Below are 19,581 nucleotides of genomic sequence, written 5' to 3'. Positions count from 1 at the left end.
AATGGAAAATGGAATCAAACCCAACTGCCAACTATGTAAATATAATTTTTTTATAGACTCACAATATTAATATATTATTAATTAGTTAATAAGATATTATTTTACACAATGATAATATATAAAAATTAAACTCACCACATTGATGTTAAACTGTTTTTTTATTGTGTACAGTACAATGTATTTCAAAGTAGAGTGTTGTTAGAAATTGTTTGAGACATTATATGATAAAAGCACGTTTTATATTAATAGCTGAGTTAAATAATTACACACTTTCTTGGTGTGTGATTTATTTAAATGAATAATAGTATTTTATTTATTTATTTATATTAGTTATTTTAATTTGAAGGAGAAGTCTTAGGAATTGAATGTAGGTTGTCGTGGGCCAACTCATGTGGAGTAGCTCAGTACTTAACACCAACAGTAAACCGTTTGCTCCTGGATTGGTTGGTTCGCAAATTAATTTTGGAGAGGCCCATACGATACACGCATTTATACATCTTTGGGTTTTTAGTTTTTTTTTTTTTTGTGTTTACCTTTTTGTTATTTCCTTCTTATTGAGAAGGGTTAAAATACACTTTTTAAGACATTTTATTTAATATTTTTTAATTGCGAATAAAACGCTTTAAATAATAAATAAATTTAAAAAATTATGATTTCAATCAATTTAGCCTAATAGAAAGCATATTAAAAAAATATGTTGGTGACAGTTCTCGTTTGTATTTCATCAATACTTGCTCATTGAATTTGGATGTTTCACACACGAAAGAGAGGAAATGTTTATATTGGGGTGAGACAATTTTAATATTTTTTTAAAGGACAAAATTTTAATCTTTTATGATTGATATTTTTATTCAGGATATATTTTTGTCAATTATAAAAATTTAACATTCGAATATCCTTTAACATTAAAAAATTTCATTTATACAAATAAAAACTAATTTTTGACATATATATAGGTAATATATATTATTAAAATTTGATTCACGTGTTTTTTGAAATAATATTATGTGATTCAATAATTTGATTGAATTTTTTTTTCCATAAGTTACTAAATACTCTATTTCACAAAATTTTATTATTGGGCTAATGTCTTTCTTGGGGTCCATATAAGATTGCTAAAGGGTATTCATAAATATACCCCCAACAGTTAATATACCCCTTTTATATCTTTTCTCTCAAGAATACCCCTTAAATCTTATACCCCTATTAACATACCTCCTCAACTGTTTCCGGCAATTTTACACTTCCGAAAATAACTTTTGGGAAGCCTGCATTGACATTCATTGGACCATGCGAACATCATGATCACCATGATCAGACGTTGATGCCATTGTTTCTAACCACATTCAGTAGCAACGAAAACTCAAGTTATTCATTTCTCAATACCCCTAAACCATTGATTCTTCGGTCTTGCTCCTTCATGTTGCTTTCGAGTATTGTGTCTACACAAATTTTACTCCTTATCCTTTCTGTTATTACATCTTTATATACATTTTGCTTGTCATTGTATTTAACATTTTTATGAGGATACCATACTACCATGTAGTTTTTGTATTGTATGTACATCACATTGAGTTGCGTTGAAACCTTGCAGGTTATCTTGTATCTTTAGATGTATAAATAAATTCATTTCCATGTTAAAAATAAGTGGACCCATCACATAAGAGAGGATATCACAGCATTTGAACTTGGCTGTGTTGCACACAAGGGGGTATTCTGGAAAGGGGTATACTTGAGACAAAATATAAAAGAGGTATATTAAATAGTTAAGGGAGGTGTATCTATCAATTGTCTTGTTAAATTTGTTATGAGTTTGTCTAATGATACTGGGCTCATCCAATACAATAGTTAGACTATTAAAAATTGAGCCCATGAAATTTTTTATTTTTTATGGTGTAGGAACTAACAACCTAAAAATTGATTCACTCCCCAAAAAACCACAAGTTCAAATCAAATTACCGGAGAGAAAATTAAATTAATCAAAAGGCAGATGCTATTTACATTCCTCTCTCTTTTTTGTTACTTTTCGCCAACCAATCTTTTTTTGTATTTTTTTAAATAAAAATATCCTTAACAAAAACTAGTTTCGTGAAAAGCAAAAAAAAAAGAAACAGATCAAAATAGCCCATTATGGCTTTAAAGAGATGAAAATAAAAGAAAACTAAGAGGAGTGGGTGTAGGGAAGGGGAGGGTGGTGAAGGTGGGGATAGTTTTGCTATTTTAAAAAGTTCAAAAAAGTTGGGGTATGTGGATTAAAAAAAGGAGTTAGCATTGCCCTAATCAAAATGCTGAAAATACCCTTAGAGTGTGTTTGGATGAGGAAATTTAAGAGAATTTTAAATTTTGAGAATTTTAAATTTTTCAATTTAAATTCTTTCATTTCTAAAATTTTGTGTTTGGATAAGAAATTAGATTTCTTCATTTTTAAAATTTTGTTCCCAGTAACTACTTTTTCTCTCTCCCTATCGTTCCCAGTAACTACTTTTTATCTCTCCCTGCTTTCTACATGTATAATTAACAATGACAAAACAACATTTTCTGACTTTCATTTGTTCCTGTTTCCACTATTTTCTATACAAACTTTTGAAAATAGAAAATGAAGTAAAGATAACATGATTTTTTTTAAAAATAAAATTGAAAAAAAAATATATTTTCTCCAGGGTTTTAAATATCACTATAGAAGCAGACCTTGGCTGCTACAGGGGATGCTGTAGTAAATAGCAACTGTAGTTGACAGGATAACAGCTCTATGTAGTTTATTCTAGAAAAGCCCTCTAAACAGAGAGGTTAGGCTTTTTCTGGGGGGCTATTTTTGGGGTTTCAATTTCTAAAGTGAAACCAAATCTACCTGTAGTAGTGAAAATGATAAATAACAAGACTTCAATTTAGAAAATGATGATTGTTGATTGATAATTCTAATCTTGAAAACTTGTATTTGACTTTTTTGGTATCTTCTTCTGTGTTTTGCTTAAGGCACCTACAACTTTTCCTTGTTGTTTATGAATGTCATGAATTTTGAGTAATTTGATAATTTATATGGATATATAGTATATGTAGTAAAAACTATATAAAAAAAATCAAAGTAGCAGCTATCCTGTGATAACAGTTTTGGGGTCAGCTGCTACACACTGCTGCTATCTCTGGGTTTTAAAACACTGATTTTCTCAAACCATATCACCTCCTATTTTCTTAATAAGAGAACATGAATAACTAACAATATGTTAATATTATTGCTTGTCGATATGAATCTTCAGGAATTTCAAGCATATCTCTGCTGTTACCAATTTTAAATAAAAAACTTCCCCTAAACTGCTTATTATCTTTCATTGTTTCTTCAACTAACAGATCCCAAAAGCTACATCTCTCTCAAAAAACCGGATGATTTAATACCCCTAAAACACATTCTTGAATCTCATATTTATACCATAAAAAAACTAAAAAAACCAACTTCCCTATCACAAACCTACTAATTTCACTAGCTTTCTTTCTTCAACAAGGATTAACTTATAGGAATTGAATCTTGTTTGAATGAACTATTATCAAAGGAGTCAAATTGCAGGCATCAATAAGAATTAGAAATTCCAGCACAAACTACATAGCATATGAAAATAGACAAGAAATAAATGAACACCGTGATTTCTAGATCTACGCCTTATTACGCTTAGATTGAACAATAAAGATAAAAATAGAAATAATAATCGTAGGAATAATGAAAAATGAACCATCTATTTGAAAAGTGCATCGGTGGAGGCGAGAACTAACCTTGCTTATGATCGACACCTTTTTCAGAATAATGCAGAGGAAAAAACTGCTGCAAGAGAGAGAGACAAGAGTGAGAAGCTTTGCAAGAATGAAGGAGGTTTCCGATGCTGTCAAACTTTCCGTTGCAGTCAAGAATGAAGGAGGTTTTTGATGCAGTCAAGAGTGAGAGAAGAGGCAAGAACTGACCTTGCTTGTGACCAGCACAAACTTTCCGATGCAGTCACCGGAAACCACCGTCGGCAGCTGAGTGCGGAGGTTTTCGATCCCGAAGCCAAGAGAGAGAATAGTGAAAGGATGAAGGATGTTTCAAGAAGCTGTGGTATTCTGGCATAAAAGAATTTCAAATTCTTTCATAAAAGAAAGGAATTTGAAATGTTAATATTTAAGTTAACTAAAATCCCTTATCAAAATACTCAAATTTCAATTTCTTTTCAAATTTTTATCCAAACATCTTATTTAATTGAAGAGTAATTAAAATCCTTTAAAAAATTAAATTACCCTATTAAATTTCTTCATCCAAACATACTCTTATGGTATTTTCGGTTACAAATAGTAGTTACATTTTTTTATTTCTGAGGTGCCATTTTTTTTGCAAAATTTTTGTAACTTAGTGTAAGTTGCTTTCGTTAAGCGCAGTTTGAAAGCATATTTGATCTCCGATGGTGTACGTGAATTTTTTAGGAGTATATGGTGATTTTTGATCAGTTTTCGTCGTCGAAAAATGAGAGGAGTGTCAAAAACAGTTGACGTACGTACGGATTGACAATCCGTATGACCATAAGGATTGTCAATCCGTACGTACGTCAACTTTTTTTTTTATACCGACATTTTCGTCCTTTCATCCACATTGTTGATGTGCCAGCAAAAATGATGGGTGCCCCAAACAACTCCCAATAAATTACATGCATAATAGATTGTACTATCTTTTCTTTTGAGTCAGAATGCTCCTTTACAAACCACCTTTTTCTCTTGCATAATATTGTTTATTTCGACATAGTAGCAGCAAATCCTGTGTATCTGTGGTACATTTATAGTACTAGTTATGTCTAATGGCTTTGGGGATTGAATCTCGCATTATTAAGCTGACAAGCTTTTGATTTTTAACTATCTAATATTCAAATCACAATGGTAAACAAATTAAAAATAGTCCACGTGATATGGACACAATTCATGCAGGATTAAGGCCAACAAATGTTTGAAAATTATATTTAAATACTTGTTAGTACAGCAACAAAACGCGGTTTCAGACCATACATGTTTTAAAAAATGGTTGTAGCAAAGTATCTTTTTCAAAAGCTTGATTCGATCTAGAGCATAATATTATATATTATATTCTGGAGAATTGCAATAGACTATAGTGTCTTCAAGGAAGGTACTGCCTAATGGGACGGAGACTTAACCAAGCAAGTGCATGTTGTTGTCCAAAAATCTTCACTTTTTTCTATACCAGTTTTCAATTAAAATAAAATTTTACATTATTACATACGTGGGTGTATTAAAATTAAGCAAAATGCTAATCAATGTTAAGAAATTTTTCAAGAAATTATAAAATATATTAAAAAAATATAATTAATATACGTAATTAATTTACCACAATTTCAAATACATTTCCACTTAACATACCAGTTTCTTTCAAGCACGTACTGATTAACATATTAGGAAAAATCTAAGACTTACATAGGTAAGGCTAATGCCAAAATAAAACAGAGCAATTTTTATCTTTCAAGTTAGTTTTAGATTGAGTTAAACTTAAACTCAAATTTTAAAATAATAAACCCTTGAAAATAAATGTAGGTCTATAAATAAACTCAAGTGAACGTGAAGCAAATGGTATTTTTAAAGGAAACTGAATGATCTTTTTAGATAGAAGAAGGTCACACTAACTTGATACGGGAAGTGGGGCCACAAGAAGCTTTCCCTTTCACAAAGAATCATCTGGAGCACGAGATAGTATTATATATATAACATGTTTGATTCTGCCTCTTTTAACAAAATTTATGCGGTTTTAGTGTCCAAACACACTGTAATCACGACAAATGTTAGCAACACAGTTTTCTTGTCTTTTTTTTTTTTTTTTTGTTAACGAGTGATTTGTGTAAGTTTCATTGAATAATCTAATCACTTTCTATTTAGTTACATTTACTATATCTGTTTACTTGTTTAAAAAAATTATATTTACAGTAAAATACACAGAATGTAATAAAAAGTTTAAAATATTGGTTTTAAGGAAAACATGAACTTTAATTACATTTCTTAATTAATGTATAAATTATTTAAATAAGCAAATAAAAAAGAACCAAATGACAAAATACATGCATCTTGTTAATTATAGCGGGTATTGATAAAAAGAAGACATCTCACTGTAGAGTGTTGAGGACTAGGACACACAGTATCAACTAATTTATTTATATTCGTTAACGTATTAGTGCTCAGTAAACTTGCCATGCCCTTGGGTACAGTGAACCAAAATGTAGAATACATCTAATATGCACTACATAATTAATGCATACATACATACATATATATATATATATATATATATATATATATATATATATATATATATATATATATATATATATATATATTATCCCCTTAGCGAATGCAATTTGCATGCCAGCTGCCTCTATAATGCCAATTAGCTGTATTCAATGATTATTATTATTATATAATTGATGATTTGCACCATACAATGGCACTTGAGTGATTTACAATTGAAACAAGGGTGTAATATCAAGGATCTAACTATAAAAGAGGTGTGTCACAACAAGTTTAAGTTCTGTACCAAAACTTGCAATTGCTTCGTAGCTATTGCTAAGTAAATCATAAGTCACAACATATAGACTCAAATGGGGATAGCAGAAGCATGCTCCAGATTCCTTGGGGACTTTTTACAAGCATTGAAATGCTCCCCACAAAGCTCAGTGTCTCACCTTGATCACAAGCCCCAGAATGTGCTCAAACTTAATGACAAGATGGTTGGTGCCCTTGTCAGTGTTTTTGGCATGGAAACCAACGGAAGAATCAAGAAGGAAAATGCTAGGCAAGTGGTGGAGAAGCTAGGTTTGATGTATGATAAGTCCTCATCATCATCAGGGTTTGAGCTAACTAAGGGTGGCTTGCTGGATGATGAAGTGCCTGTGGAAGAGGTGCTTGGTGAGTTGGAGGACATGTCAAAGCGGAGTGAGCTTTTGCATGAAGCCTTCAAGATCTTTGATGAGGATGGGGATGGATACATAGATGCAATGGAGTTGAAGAGGGTGCTTGATTGCTTGGGGTTGGACAAGGGTTGGGATATGAGTGCTATTGAGAAGATGGTGAAGGTTGCTGATTTGAACTTTGATGGCAAGGTTGATTTTGGTGAGTTTGAATTGATGATGGGGTAGCATGCACTTAGCATCAGTTAACCAAAAAATTTCATTGATTTTAGGAATAACTATTGAGCTGATAATTGTACATTAATTGATGATACCAGCATTCTATGACAAAAATATGAAGATTGTTATTGTTTTGCATTACCTGTTCCCCTTCATTCTTGGTTGCTATCAATTTTGTAGGCAAATCACATTTAGTCTGTTCATCATGTGCGATTTCTTCATTTCTAGAGTTCACACATAAATTTTTGTTTGTTCTATTTTACTATGCATGCAAAATTGAAAATTTCAGCTAATTAATGAATTTATATATATATATATATTTGTTCCACCGTTTCCTATTTATCAAGGAGGCAAAAAATCTAAGCTGTAATATAATACAATGACCTAGAAGCATATAAATTTGCTAAATATTTAAGCATCGATCTGTGAATTGTACGAGCAATATTGCAGTACGTAGTTGTCGAGACCAGTTGCTATGAAAGGAGAATAAAATGACAGGTGACATAGAAACGATGGTCTATACAAATCATTCATGTGCTTTTCCTAATTAGTCGTTGGAATATTATAATTAAAGAAAAATGATATTGATTTTTCTTATTTTTTCAAATACTTATATTTTATTTTAGAAATTTGAATGGCATTTATTTAACATATAATGCTTGCGCATTGGCGCGTTGTTGCCGTTTCATCACAGGGAGAAGGTCAAACGAATATAGAATTAGAATTTTCGTAAGTGAGAAAATAAGGATCTATTCACTATTGATTTTTTAAATAAAAATAATCTATTTCAAATCAATGGTAGATAAATGACCCCTTTATCACTTTACATATCTTTTCATTTTAAGCTTAACTGAACATTAATTTTACCATCCAACTATTATTATTTTATAAATTTTATCATGTAAGTTTTTTTCTGCCTATTATATTATTATGTTTTCAAATTTTTGTACCGATTGGTCAAATATGTAACAATGTGTTAACATGTCCATAAAAGCGACCTTTTGTTAGCAACACAATAATAAGATATATACAAATTGAAAACATAATGAAAAAAATGATCCGGTGAAAAAAAACTTGAGTTAAAATACACAAAAATTAAAAAATATGATGACAAAATATACAAAAATAAATAAATAATAAAATTCATAAAATAAAGAAAATTGATTGATAAAATATGTGATTAAACCTTTATTTTAAAGGAGTTAAACAAAACCGACAGGGATTAAATCTAGCAGAAAGGACTAATCTCTTATAATTTAGTGAATTAAGAATCAAATTTATGTTAAAAATAATGTTTATATTTAGTGCAATTATTTCTAAAGAAAAAAACGTATGAGACAAAAAAAAAGTTAACAAATGAATTTAACTCCTCTCTTTATTTTTATTAAAAAAATTTGTAAGCATAACTTATTTTAAATTAATGGTAGATAACTATTATTTTATTACTTTATATATCTCTTCAGTTTAGAAGAGTTAAATTCAAAAAAATAATTTTTAATTAAAATATTTTGTAAACATAATTCAGTTTATTTAAATTAACAATAGATAGACCACCTTATACATCTCATGCAATATTACTTTAGAGGAGATAAACTACTTAAACAATTTAGGGTCTATGAGTCTATCTACCAAGTTGATCCAACGATTTATGATTTAGGTTGAATAGTTCATTATCCATTCAATAATAAATGCTAATCTAATCTAGCTAATTAATTCATTTTTATTTTTATAACTGAATAAACTAATTGAATTTACGCATGGATGGACGGGATAAATGTATAGTATAGGTAAATTGGTTGAATTGTCACTCATACCATAGGGTCCGTACCTTTCTATGCAAATGAATATATATATATATATATATATATATATATATATATATATATATATATATATATATATATATATATATATATATATATATATATATATATATATATATATATATATAGATAACGAGGTTTTGAAACAAGAAAAGCATCTAACTATAGTTTAGATAAACATTATCGATTTCAATATATAATTTATTTATACAGCACACGTGAATCTTCCCCAGACATAGCTTGTGAAACGATTCACTCATCACTTAATCTGATGATTCCTGCCAGGTGTTTGGCACATGAATTACTGGTATATTCGATCTAAAACAATAATATTAATGAACAAATAAAGATGAAGAAGAGAAATAAGTATGTCCGTCCATCCGAATGGAAGAGAGGTAAGTTCTTTAAGAAGTATTTAATTTTATGAAATAAGATGGAATAACGAAGTAAAATAAAATATTATTAGAATTATGTAAAATAAGATGGAATGAGATTGAATTTGGTGAAATGTATTTTATTTCATTCTATTTAAAACTTTAATTTTTCTTCTCATTTTAGAAATATGAAATATTTATTATTTACTAATCAATTTCTCATTCCATACATTTTTTAAATAATCAAATAAATTTTTTATTTCATTTTATTATAAAATATCTGAATAATATGTTAATTTTGTTCATTTCATTATTTATTCTATATTTCATTCCATTCCATATTTCAACTAGCTATCTAAATATTATGCAAGTATGTATGTAGTCTGAGATTGATAAATTCTTTATTTATGTGTATAAAAAGAATATTTTTTATCTTCTAAAATCTCAGTTTTGGTCATAACATGAAAAATTAACATCAGGCAAACAAACCGATCAGTCAAGCAGTCTATATAAGTCTTAATCGTTTAGTGTAAACTAACTAAACAACAGTATTATTTATGATTTCAAAGGCCCATTTAAAAAAAAAAAATTGGCATGCTTATTTTCAAAGAAATTTTGACTATTGATAAGCGGTTGATAGTTTTTGGAAAATGTTTAATGTCATATATATTTTGGGTGAATTGGAGTGGAAGAGAGATATAAAAAGTATTAGATACAATAAGCAACGTAAAAGAAAAAGAAGTGAAAATGAAATGGAAAAGAATATAATTGTATATTTATAATAACCCATAGCAGATATAAGATTCTCGGATTGTTAAGAAAGAAAGAAAAGAGAGAAAGATTATAAATTCTATATCTGTTACTAAAAAATAAGAAATTAACAATTAATATTTATCCATAAAAAATTATAATAACTCATAATTTTAGTAGCAATGATTTATTATTATTAAGAACTTTTGACTCTCAATAATCATGAAGAATTTTCTTTTAGTGACAATTATATTTAACTACATCTAAATGTGTTTTGATATCTTTTTTAGTTTATTGTAATTTTTTTATTAATAAGATTCGTAATCACTTAGTTTAGAGGAGTTTAATCACACTTAAAAATTATTATTCTTACACAGGAATATATTTTATGAGAATCAAATTTATATTTTTTTAATTCAACATGTGAGTATGTATTACCAACTAAATTATACCTCTTGACTAGTTTATTCTGATTTCTAAAGTAATATTTCATATATAAATGAAGTAAAATAAAATAAACATTTTTTTCATTACTTTGGTGATTGGTCAGAGCCAAAATATTCTACTTTTTAATCTTATGTCTCATTTTGTTTTCTTTAATTATTTTGTCGTATTTTAATTTGTCAGCCAAATGCTTCGTAAGCATTGGCATGACCCTAATTAGTAATTAGAAACCATGTCTTATAGGTTTTGTTGTCTGTCTATTAGATGATATATATGGCAAGGTGAGATGTTTGTCTTTTTACAATTACATTCAGAGAAATGGATAAAGCAATCATGTCCTTTTATACAAAACTAGATACAACGAAAGAAGACACCATTTTAAACAGAGGCATCATTAAAGAGGAATCAAGCGAAGACAAATAACACAGCTTGACATTAACATAGGCTACTAATCAAATTAGACAAGACAAATAACATAGCTAGAGTCTAATCAAGTGGCCAAATAGTCCCACAACTCATAGCATTGTTCATGACTCCATTGTTGATGTTGTTGAAAGTCATATCCAAGTTTCCAAGTGCTGATGAATTCTGTTCACCAACTGTTACACCATTGTATGAGGCATCATTACCATGGACGGTGATGGTTGGCGAAACATGCGCCATGCGGCGAAGATTAGTCGTGTTCAGTTGCGGGGGTGTGCTCATTTGATGTTGTTGTGTCTGAAGAAGCTGATAGTTTAACGTAGTAAAAGAGCTCCTAGTGACCATATCCTCCGCTAACTTCACCTATATAAGTGGACACAAATTTCTTCAGTCATGGGCAAATTGCTGGTTTATGCCGAGAATGTAAAAGATTTTTATAAACCTTCCTTCAATACCAAATTACTAGTTTATTAACTTTTATAATAACTATCTTAAACTCTTTTTAAATTAAACTAGACAGATTAACTTATCTAATTGATTCTTTATCTAAAAAAAGTGTATCTTAATTCTTCTGAGCACTACTCTGTTGGAATTCTATTGAGATGTTTTTCATCATCCTTAATTAAAAACTAAGCTTCCTTTATTCTTAGTTACTACTCCTTTTCTTACCTTGGCTCTCAAAGCTTCTACATCTGATTTTAGCACTCGGTTATTCGTATCAGCCTCACGAAAATGTTGACTAGCATCCGTGAACTGCTTGTATAGGGTTGCATTTTCCACTTTGAGTTTTTCAACCTGAGAAAGCAAAATTCAAACGAAAAAAAAAAAAAAACATTATATTGCTTCTTGTGCATTTGACCAAATATTGAATGTTGATGTCTTAAATTCCAAAAACAAATTATAGATTCGGAGAGCGAGTAACGTTCCATTATCTTAATCACAATTCATATGAATTAGCTCTAAGAATTAACATTACTATATTTTATTCCCTTATTTATCAAATTAAATACCATTAATGTACTCCCCCAACAGACCAGTTTACCTGCAACTCAAGCTCAGACAATTGCGCTTGCTTTCTTCTTCTTGACCTTCTAGCAGAGTCGCGATTAGAAACCTTCCTAAAACCATAACATAATTTAAAATCTCACGGTAGGTTGAAGATCACTTAAATTCTATATGAATAATTTCTTTTATAAGTACTTATAAACAAAATAAGAAATTAAAAATTGATTGAATTTCTCTCGGTCGGCTAAAACCAACTTATAGACCTTGTGAGTCGTCTTCTCACAGAAAAATTTATCCAAAAATAACCTAAGTTTAATACTTTATCTTTGAGATACCTTCTAAGGCGCTTCATATCAGCTGGATTTGTGCTCTGTTCACAAGCACCTGCTTCATCATCCTCATCAGACGGCTCAGAGGAACCACTCGTGGCTCCTTTGGTACGATTCTCTCTGCCCTCTGGTTTATTTGCCGAGATTGGGCTCCCAACTGTGCAGTTTGCAATTCAATCCAGAATGTTAAAAAGAATTTCATGGTCACACACTAAGAATGTAAAATAAGTTTACTATGTCATCCAATCACAAATTATTGTTATTATGATTTAAAGATAATTATTATAAAAATTAACAAATTTAACATATAATGGTATATAACTAGATAATGGTATAAAACTGTTTTATTCGGTCTGGTGTGTAACTTTTTTTTCCTCTAATAATAATATGCTAATATGAAAGGCACTTGACATGCAAGTAATAATGGCTATATACAATATACGTAGTGCTCGATCATACCATTACTGGTGGCGCAAATCGTTGACTGAGAATCAATGGTAGCAGTGATGGTGGAATGCATGGGAGTGAGGTTTTGAGAACAATGAGGGTCTATTAGTCCACAAGCTGAAAATGAAGTCATCGCCGCATCCTGCAATTACGAATGGATGGTTAAGCTAGCTGGAAAATTGTACATCGTTTTAGTCACTATAATCATCTTTTTCCATATTTTTTTTCTTTTTCACTTTGTCTGGGCAGAACTTTCTTTAATTTTCTTTACATACAGAACAGCAATGGGGCAAATTCACGAAAGATACGCTGTACAGGGGGGAAGTAGCAAAGCACCACTCCAACAACCCACAAGCCTAAAAACGGGTCCACTTAGATAGAGGCCATAATATAAAAGCTTTATAAAAAGTTATGTTCAAGTTGAGTTGCATAAGAATTTAAAAGAAAAATTCAAACCTAATCAACCATATATACATTGAGTTGATTTTAGTCGAGTAATTGAGTCGCATATGCTCTCTTTTTTCACTCTAACGATCCACCATGCATTAAAAGTTTAAAAATAATTAAAATTGACAATTTTCACTCTTTGAGAACTGTGATTAAAGATGCAACCTTGAAATTTTGTTTCTAGCCTTTAGGTCTAATCTAAACCGAATTAAAACCATATTCGTCAATGCAATAAGGTTAATTTTTCAAATTAAGTCTAACAATCATGTTAATTTATCTAACTTACTCAACTTAGTTGAGTTTCTCTCAAACAAACTTAACTAATAACTTACTCCATGAACCAAAATGACCCTTCCACTTAGTTAGGTGTTACTCAAACAAACCTAAAAAGTTTAAGTTAAGTTGAATTAGGTTGATCGGTCAATGAGCGAACCTAATTTCTTAAACTTTTTTTAAACTAATTTTGATACATTGTTACTGTAAATACTTTTATGGATAATATATTTTTGTATTAATTACTTACTTAATGACTTTAATTATGTTAACAATTTAAATTCATTAAATAATGTATTAGTATAAAGGTAAAACTTTTTTAATTGAAATCATGTTTCTTTTGGTACACATATTAAAATGTATTAAAAAATTGACTGTAAAAATTTATTGAATTTAATTCTATATTTTTTTATAAGTCTCCATGAAAGTAAAAACGTTTGGGATTTTATGTAAAAACAAAATAACATAAAGAAAATAAGTTGGGTTTATTGACACAAGTCATTCAATAGGTATAACTTATCTTTTCCTTCCGCACCAACCAAAGATAAAGTGATTTAATCGTACTGTTGTTACTGACTCGTGACCAATGGAATTCAATTTAATTTGGTTGTGAAATATTTCATGCACCCGTGCTCAAAGTTAATTAGTCCAATAGTAACAAGCTTTCTTATTAATATTAATTAATATGAATATTTAATATAAAAATATTAAATAAAACGAAAAGGGTTCCAAAAAAGCAAATATGTAAAAATAAATTGACATATAAATTATACAAAAATATTTAATATTGTATACATTTAAAGATAAATCTAATGGTTTAAAAATAGACAAGGTTTTTTTTATTTTTTTTGCCAAAGGTTTTTTTACAAGTTAAACAAGGGTGTTTCTTTACGTAATTGTAAAGTAATTATTTATTAGAAATATCACCCAAACAATCTTCATGACAGTCCACTTGAATTGACAACAGACGTTTGATAAACTTGGCATGAATTAATTTTAAAATCATGAAAACTACTCGTATTTGGACTAATCTATAATGAAAATAGTTTAGTATTGTTGTTTGCTTTGTCACTTTGCAGAAAGCTTTTCAAACAATTTTATTTTCTTATAAATCTGCGGCGGAGTGAAGTAAAACTACTTATAAAAAATAATAGAACAAAATTATTTTACGATAATTTTTATACACTTATTTTATCACACGTTTCACCCTAATCTTTTGTTACACTCCCTTAAGTATGCATTGTTATAAAATTGTGTATGGAAGTATTACTCAAAATAAATAATACTAAAAGGAAAATTTTATTGATACATGTCAAGGAAAGTCATGGCTAGTGAATATACACAATTTTATTTTTATTTTTAATCAATACCTTTATCACTAATTCTAATTACCACAGCTATTTAGACGCCTAAGGCCAACTTTTTAAAGAAATTAAAAATAATATTAACTATTAATTTTCTAAATTTTCAAGTTACAAAATTATTTATTAATACCTTATAATCAAGTTATTTTTTATTAATTAATTATTAAAATATTAAGACATAACACAATTATTCTATTGTGATGTACATCTATACTTACATTTTTAATGGACTTAAGGCAAATACCTTGATGCTCTTGGTATCTATACGACCATGCTAATAACATTAGGATTGATGATTGGATGTAATTATGTAAGACTTCATTGTGTCATCATGAAAGTTGGAGAATAATATATAACAACAACAACGTCTTATCCCACTAGGTGGGGTCGACTACATGGATCAACTTCCGCCATAAAGTTAGAGAATAATATATTTAACTAAAAAACTTATATTTAATTTTCTTCACATTTAAAATTTTCATGGATTAACGACCATGAGATAGATTCGCAAGCAGATTATTTTGTGATCCAATAGATTAAGAAATCCCGTAACCTCTTATTCATAATTAATTACGGTTGAATTCAATATACACAATTAACCGGCTAAATATTTTGTGCAAAATTAGAGGAGTATAATGGCCAGTGACACGATTGGCATGTCAAATAGTGGGGTGCACAGTTGCAAATAAGAAAGGACATCATGGGATGGGGACCCACTCCAAAGCAAGAAAGACAAGAAACAAAATTATAAAAGAGAAAGCGCAATATCACAAAGTCCTGCGTTCACACAAGTTCTCAAGTCTCAACACAACCCAATAATGAAGAAGCAGTCCACATCACAAAAGTCTTGTTCACGAACAAACTTCACTGCAACCTTCACTCACCCACTCACCTTTTTATTCAGCCCAAACATCTCCTACTCCTACTAAATTCTTTTTTTTCTTTTATTTCAGAGTAATTTTACTTTCACCTTCACAACAAAAATCTAATGTTTGAGATCTTAATCTTAATCCACCTACCACAACACTATTTCTCTAAATATCTTTCTCTTCTTATATTTTCCCCTTCAATAGGGTGCAGATCCTTTCCTACAACAAATTTTCAATAGAAGCATATACACATACAGATTTATTTGATTTACAGGAAAAAAAAATACTTTTGAAGGATTAGGATCATTATTTTTGTTTTTATTAGTTAGATTTACATTGAAACATATTCACAACATTTCTAAATTCAATTGAAACATATAATAAGTAGTTAAAAAAATTAACACACTCATCATTTTCTTTCTGTAAGATCTCTCTTCTACTGGATGTTGGAGAGATTTTCACAATTACAAATTACAATGAATCGAAATGGTTATATAGGGTACATTCATTCATTTTTAATTAATTGAAAATTATTATCAGCTTTTATTTTATTTTTTATCAAATAGTTTATTTATTCTCATTGTTATTAGGGTTAAGGAAGCGTCAGGCGCGAGCGGTAATAGATTTTCAGTTTGGCACGTCATAGGTCATAGAACATGTTTGATGGCGTGGCAAAGATGGCTCCAATCGAACGTGAATTGAGTGAGTGAGTGAGAGAGAGAGAGAGAGAGAGAGAACTGACCGGTAATAGGTTTTGGAAAGCGGTGAGGGCATCGATTCCGGCGAGACTGAGATAGCGAAGGTCGTAATCGAGATCGGGGAACTCGTAATCGAGATCGAACTCCGTGGTCGTCGTCGCCATCCGTTGGAAGTAGCCGTGGCCGGAGAAAACCGACAACGGCGTCAGAGATTCTTGGGACGCAGCCAGAACGTCGACGGAAAGAAAACAGAAAACGTTAACAGTAGGAGAGAGAATAGGGAGGGAAAAGGGAATGAGAGTAGCAGCTTGTGGGGTATAAATAGAAGAAGCCAATGTGCATGAACGTGTGCTTACTCTTGGGAGTTTTTTTTTTTAACAAAAAAAGAATAAAAAGGAAAAAGTATGGGCGGCACTTGACATTAAAAAGGAAAAGGGAAAGTGTTTTTGCTGACTGAAATCACGAAAGTGACCTAATCTGTTACGTGTAATTACGTGTTTGAACGGTGACTAATCTGGACCGTTTATCGACGAATCATGGAAGCGCTCGTGAACTAACATGTACTATAGTGAAAATTACACGCCGTTGATTTGTGTATTTGGGTCCTTGTTAGGATTATAATATTATTTTATAAAAAATTAATATGTTTTATTATTATATTTGTGTAAAATTCATTAATCTCGTGTTATATACTTTTCTCTTGCAATATGAAATTGTTGTATTAATAAAAAATCAGAATAATTTCAAGAAAAAAATTTATATGACACTGTTGTTAAATCATAATTCATTATTATATATGATAAATTTATTAATTTTTATGATGATTATTTTAAAAATTATATTAACAATAAATTATGATTAAACAAGATGTAAAATTTTTACAGTATCAATATATACTGTTCAACTCTAATACTAAAACGTATTCAAAATAAATTTGAATAAAGGGGGAATAAAGGGGATGGGAATAGGATTCGCCCGACACCCGTCCAAATTTGAAAATTCCAATCGAACTGTATACTAGAATAATGGCATGCTCATGAGCTTGAGTCTTATGTTGTTGGCTACTTAATCATCATTCTTCTCTCCGTTTCGTTTCGTCTTATATATGTCTTAAAAAATTAGTTGATTTGTTTCAAAATATTTTTCATTTTAAAAAAAATAGTCTTGATTATTTTTTAATAATAATATTTATTGATGTTTAATTTAAATTCTTAAATACATTTATCATTACATGAATTCTTCTAGTAAATATATATTTTATTGATATTTTATATAATTAATTTATATTGATTAAAAGAACATAAAAAGGAGAGAATAATTTATTTTGTTGAGCAATAATGACAACTTTGTTAGTTTATTGATCACTTGTTAAGGCCGGTTTGACTTTGATGGGGAAAGTGGAGACGGAATTTCATTCTCTCAAAATGGTGAAAGGACAAATCTCCTTCAATTGAGGTTGATGCCACAACTTGCACCAACTCTCGTCCAAAACAGGGAGTGGAAAAGGAGATGAACAAAATATATCACGCTTCCCTCTTTTTTTGTTTTTTCTTTTTTCTAGAACAACATACTTTTTATAGGACATTATTTTATTTAAATTAAAAAATTATAATATAATAAGAACTATTTCAGATTCAAATTAAAGTTTTTTTTCCTGAAGTTAATTTTTTCAAGTATATACTACTTGAATCAATTGCTCTTTACTCTTTAGTATATCATGCCTCCTTTGAAAAATGATTTTGTTTTTATTTTATTTTTATAAATAACCATAAAAAATACTTTTCATCTATTGTTATTAATACTATTTCATATATAGTTTTGAAAATAAAAAATATTATGTTTCTATGGTTATTTATAAAATAAAGTATAGTTTTCCAAATTTATTATTTTTACTATTACATATGCAATTTTTTATTATCTATAGAAAAATGAAGTAAATTCGGAAGGTGATATTTTTATCATTTTATAATTTTTAAAATAGTGTTTTAGGTTTCATTTAGTTTGACAAAGTATTTTTTAAAATAGTTTTCATCTTTAAATTTCAAGATTAAGAAAATATGTCTACTATATTAATTAATTGTTAATAAAAATAATATTAAATATGTATTAATTAATTAGGTGAAAAAATATTAATTAACCATAGAGGCTAATCTTTGAAAAAAAAAACATAAAAATAATTGACAAATTTAAGTCATTAACTAAATTTTTAATTTTGTGAAGCAAGTACACAAAGATCTTATATATAGAACAAGATGTAATACTTATTTTGGGATTATCCCTAAAATTATTGGGCCTTAATCTGCTAATCTATTTTTACTTAATTAATTAATGGATTTGCACTTAAGTGATAAACCTTTACATTGTATAGGAAAAGGAAAGTCAATCTAATAAGTGGTTTCATTCAATGATATTCTCGTATCCTTATGATGGAGGGTCCAAGAAATTGATTTATGGGATTTATAGTTATCGATGGGGAAAAATCGTTAAATAATTAAGGGCATAAAAAGTTAATGTAGTAAACAATTTGGAGGTGGTTTCATATAAAAAAAAAAAAACTTCAAAAACTATTTTTATTGATTTGTTTGAGATGAATTATGACAATGTGTCTAAGATATAATGTATATAGTGTTCGAGGTGGACAAGTGATTATGTTTAAGCTCTTAATGAGTATTGATTTTGATGTATTTCAACGAATACGGTCATAGTTCTTGTGAATTTACTCATGTTACCATGCGATTGAGACATTATAAAATATGGATTATACTTGCAAGAATACTTTGACACTAAGTTGGTATGAATTTCACCTCATTGACAATGTATATTAAATTATTATTTGTTACATTAGTGGTATATATAAGAATCAACTATACGTTAGATTATCTAAAACATGGCCAAAGGCCTCTTATGAGTAATGATATCTATTTACGTGTAGTGATATTGGAGTTTTACTCCTTACCAATGTGTGATCTATTATTAACGAAGTGTACATTAGTATTCTTATTACAGTAGTTGATTTTAGTTAACACTTATGACTTTGTTCAGTCCGTCCAATACTTAGACCTAAAAGATCATTATACTATTGAACTTAAAGTCAAATTATAACACACTTATAAAAAGAACAAGGAGTACGATATTTATTATCCTTAAATCAAATTAAAAAACCATGTGTAAGAAAATGTTAGTGTCTACTTGGAAT

At 29.1% G+C, this 19,581-nt stretch overlaps 2 protein-coding genes across 3 annotated transcripts; one reads left to right on the top strand and one right to left on the bottom strand.

The window, feature by feature from the left end:
• Positions 1-6,518: 6,518 nt before the first annotated feature.
• Positions 6,519-7,342, top strand: LOC114409069 (probable calcium-binding protein CML43). Its single transcript, XM_028372363.1, has one exon. The coding sequence runs from the start codon at positions 6,612-6,614 to the stop codon at positions 7,146-7,148; it is 537 nt and encodes a 178-aa protein (XP_028228164.1). The 5' UTR covers positions 6,519-6,611; the 3' UTR covers positions 7,149-7,342.
• Positions 7,343-10,804: 3,462 nt separating this feature from the next.
• On the bottom strand, positions 10,805-16,701 carry LOC114409068 (basic leucine zipper 9-like). Of its 2 annotated transcripts, none has more exons than XM_028372361.1 (6): positions 16,430-16,701; positions 12,747-12,876; positions 12,294-12,444; positions 11,996-12,071; positions 11,623-11,748; positions 10,805-11,316 (listed from the first exon to the last, which is right to left on the bottom strand). In XM_028372361.1, exons 1-6 carry the CDS (start codon positions 16,547-16,549, stop codon positions 11,017-11,019), a joined length of 903 nt encoding a protein of 300 aa, XP_028228162.1. In that variant the 5' UTR covers positions 16,550-16,701; the 3' UTR covers positions 10,805-11,016. The 2 variants fall into 2 exon arrangements, with proteins under 2 accessions (XP_028228162.1, XP_028228163.1); XM_028372362.1 differs by lacking the exon at positions 16,430-16,701 and adding an exon at positions 13,010-13,088.
• Between the last annotated feature and the right edge of the window lie 2,880 nt (positions 16,702-19,581).

This window comes from Glycine soja, chromosome 4 (assembly GCF_004193775.1).
Source record: "Glycine soja cultivar W05 chromosome 4, ASM419377v2, whole genome shotgun sequence".
In the NCBI taxonomy this organism is placed as follows: Eukaryota; Viridiplantae; Streptophyta; class Magnoliopsida; order Fabales; family Fabaceae; genus Glycine; species Glycine soja.
The sequence above is the reverse complement of the archived record's forward strand: the minus strand, read 5'-3'. Positions and strand labels throughout refer to the sequence as shown.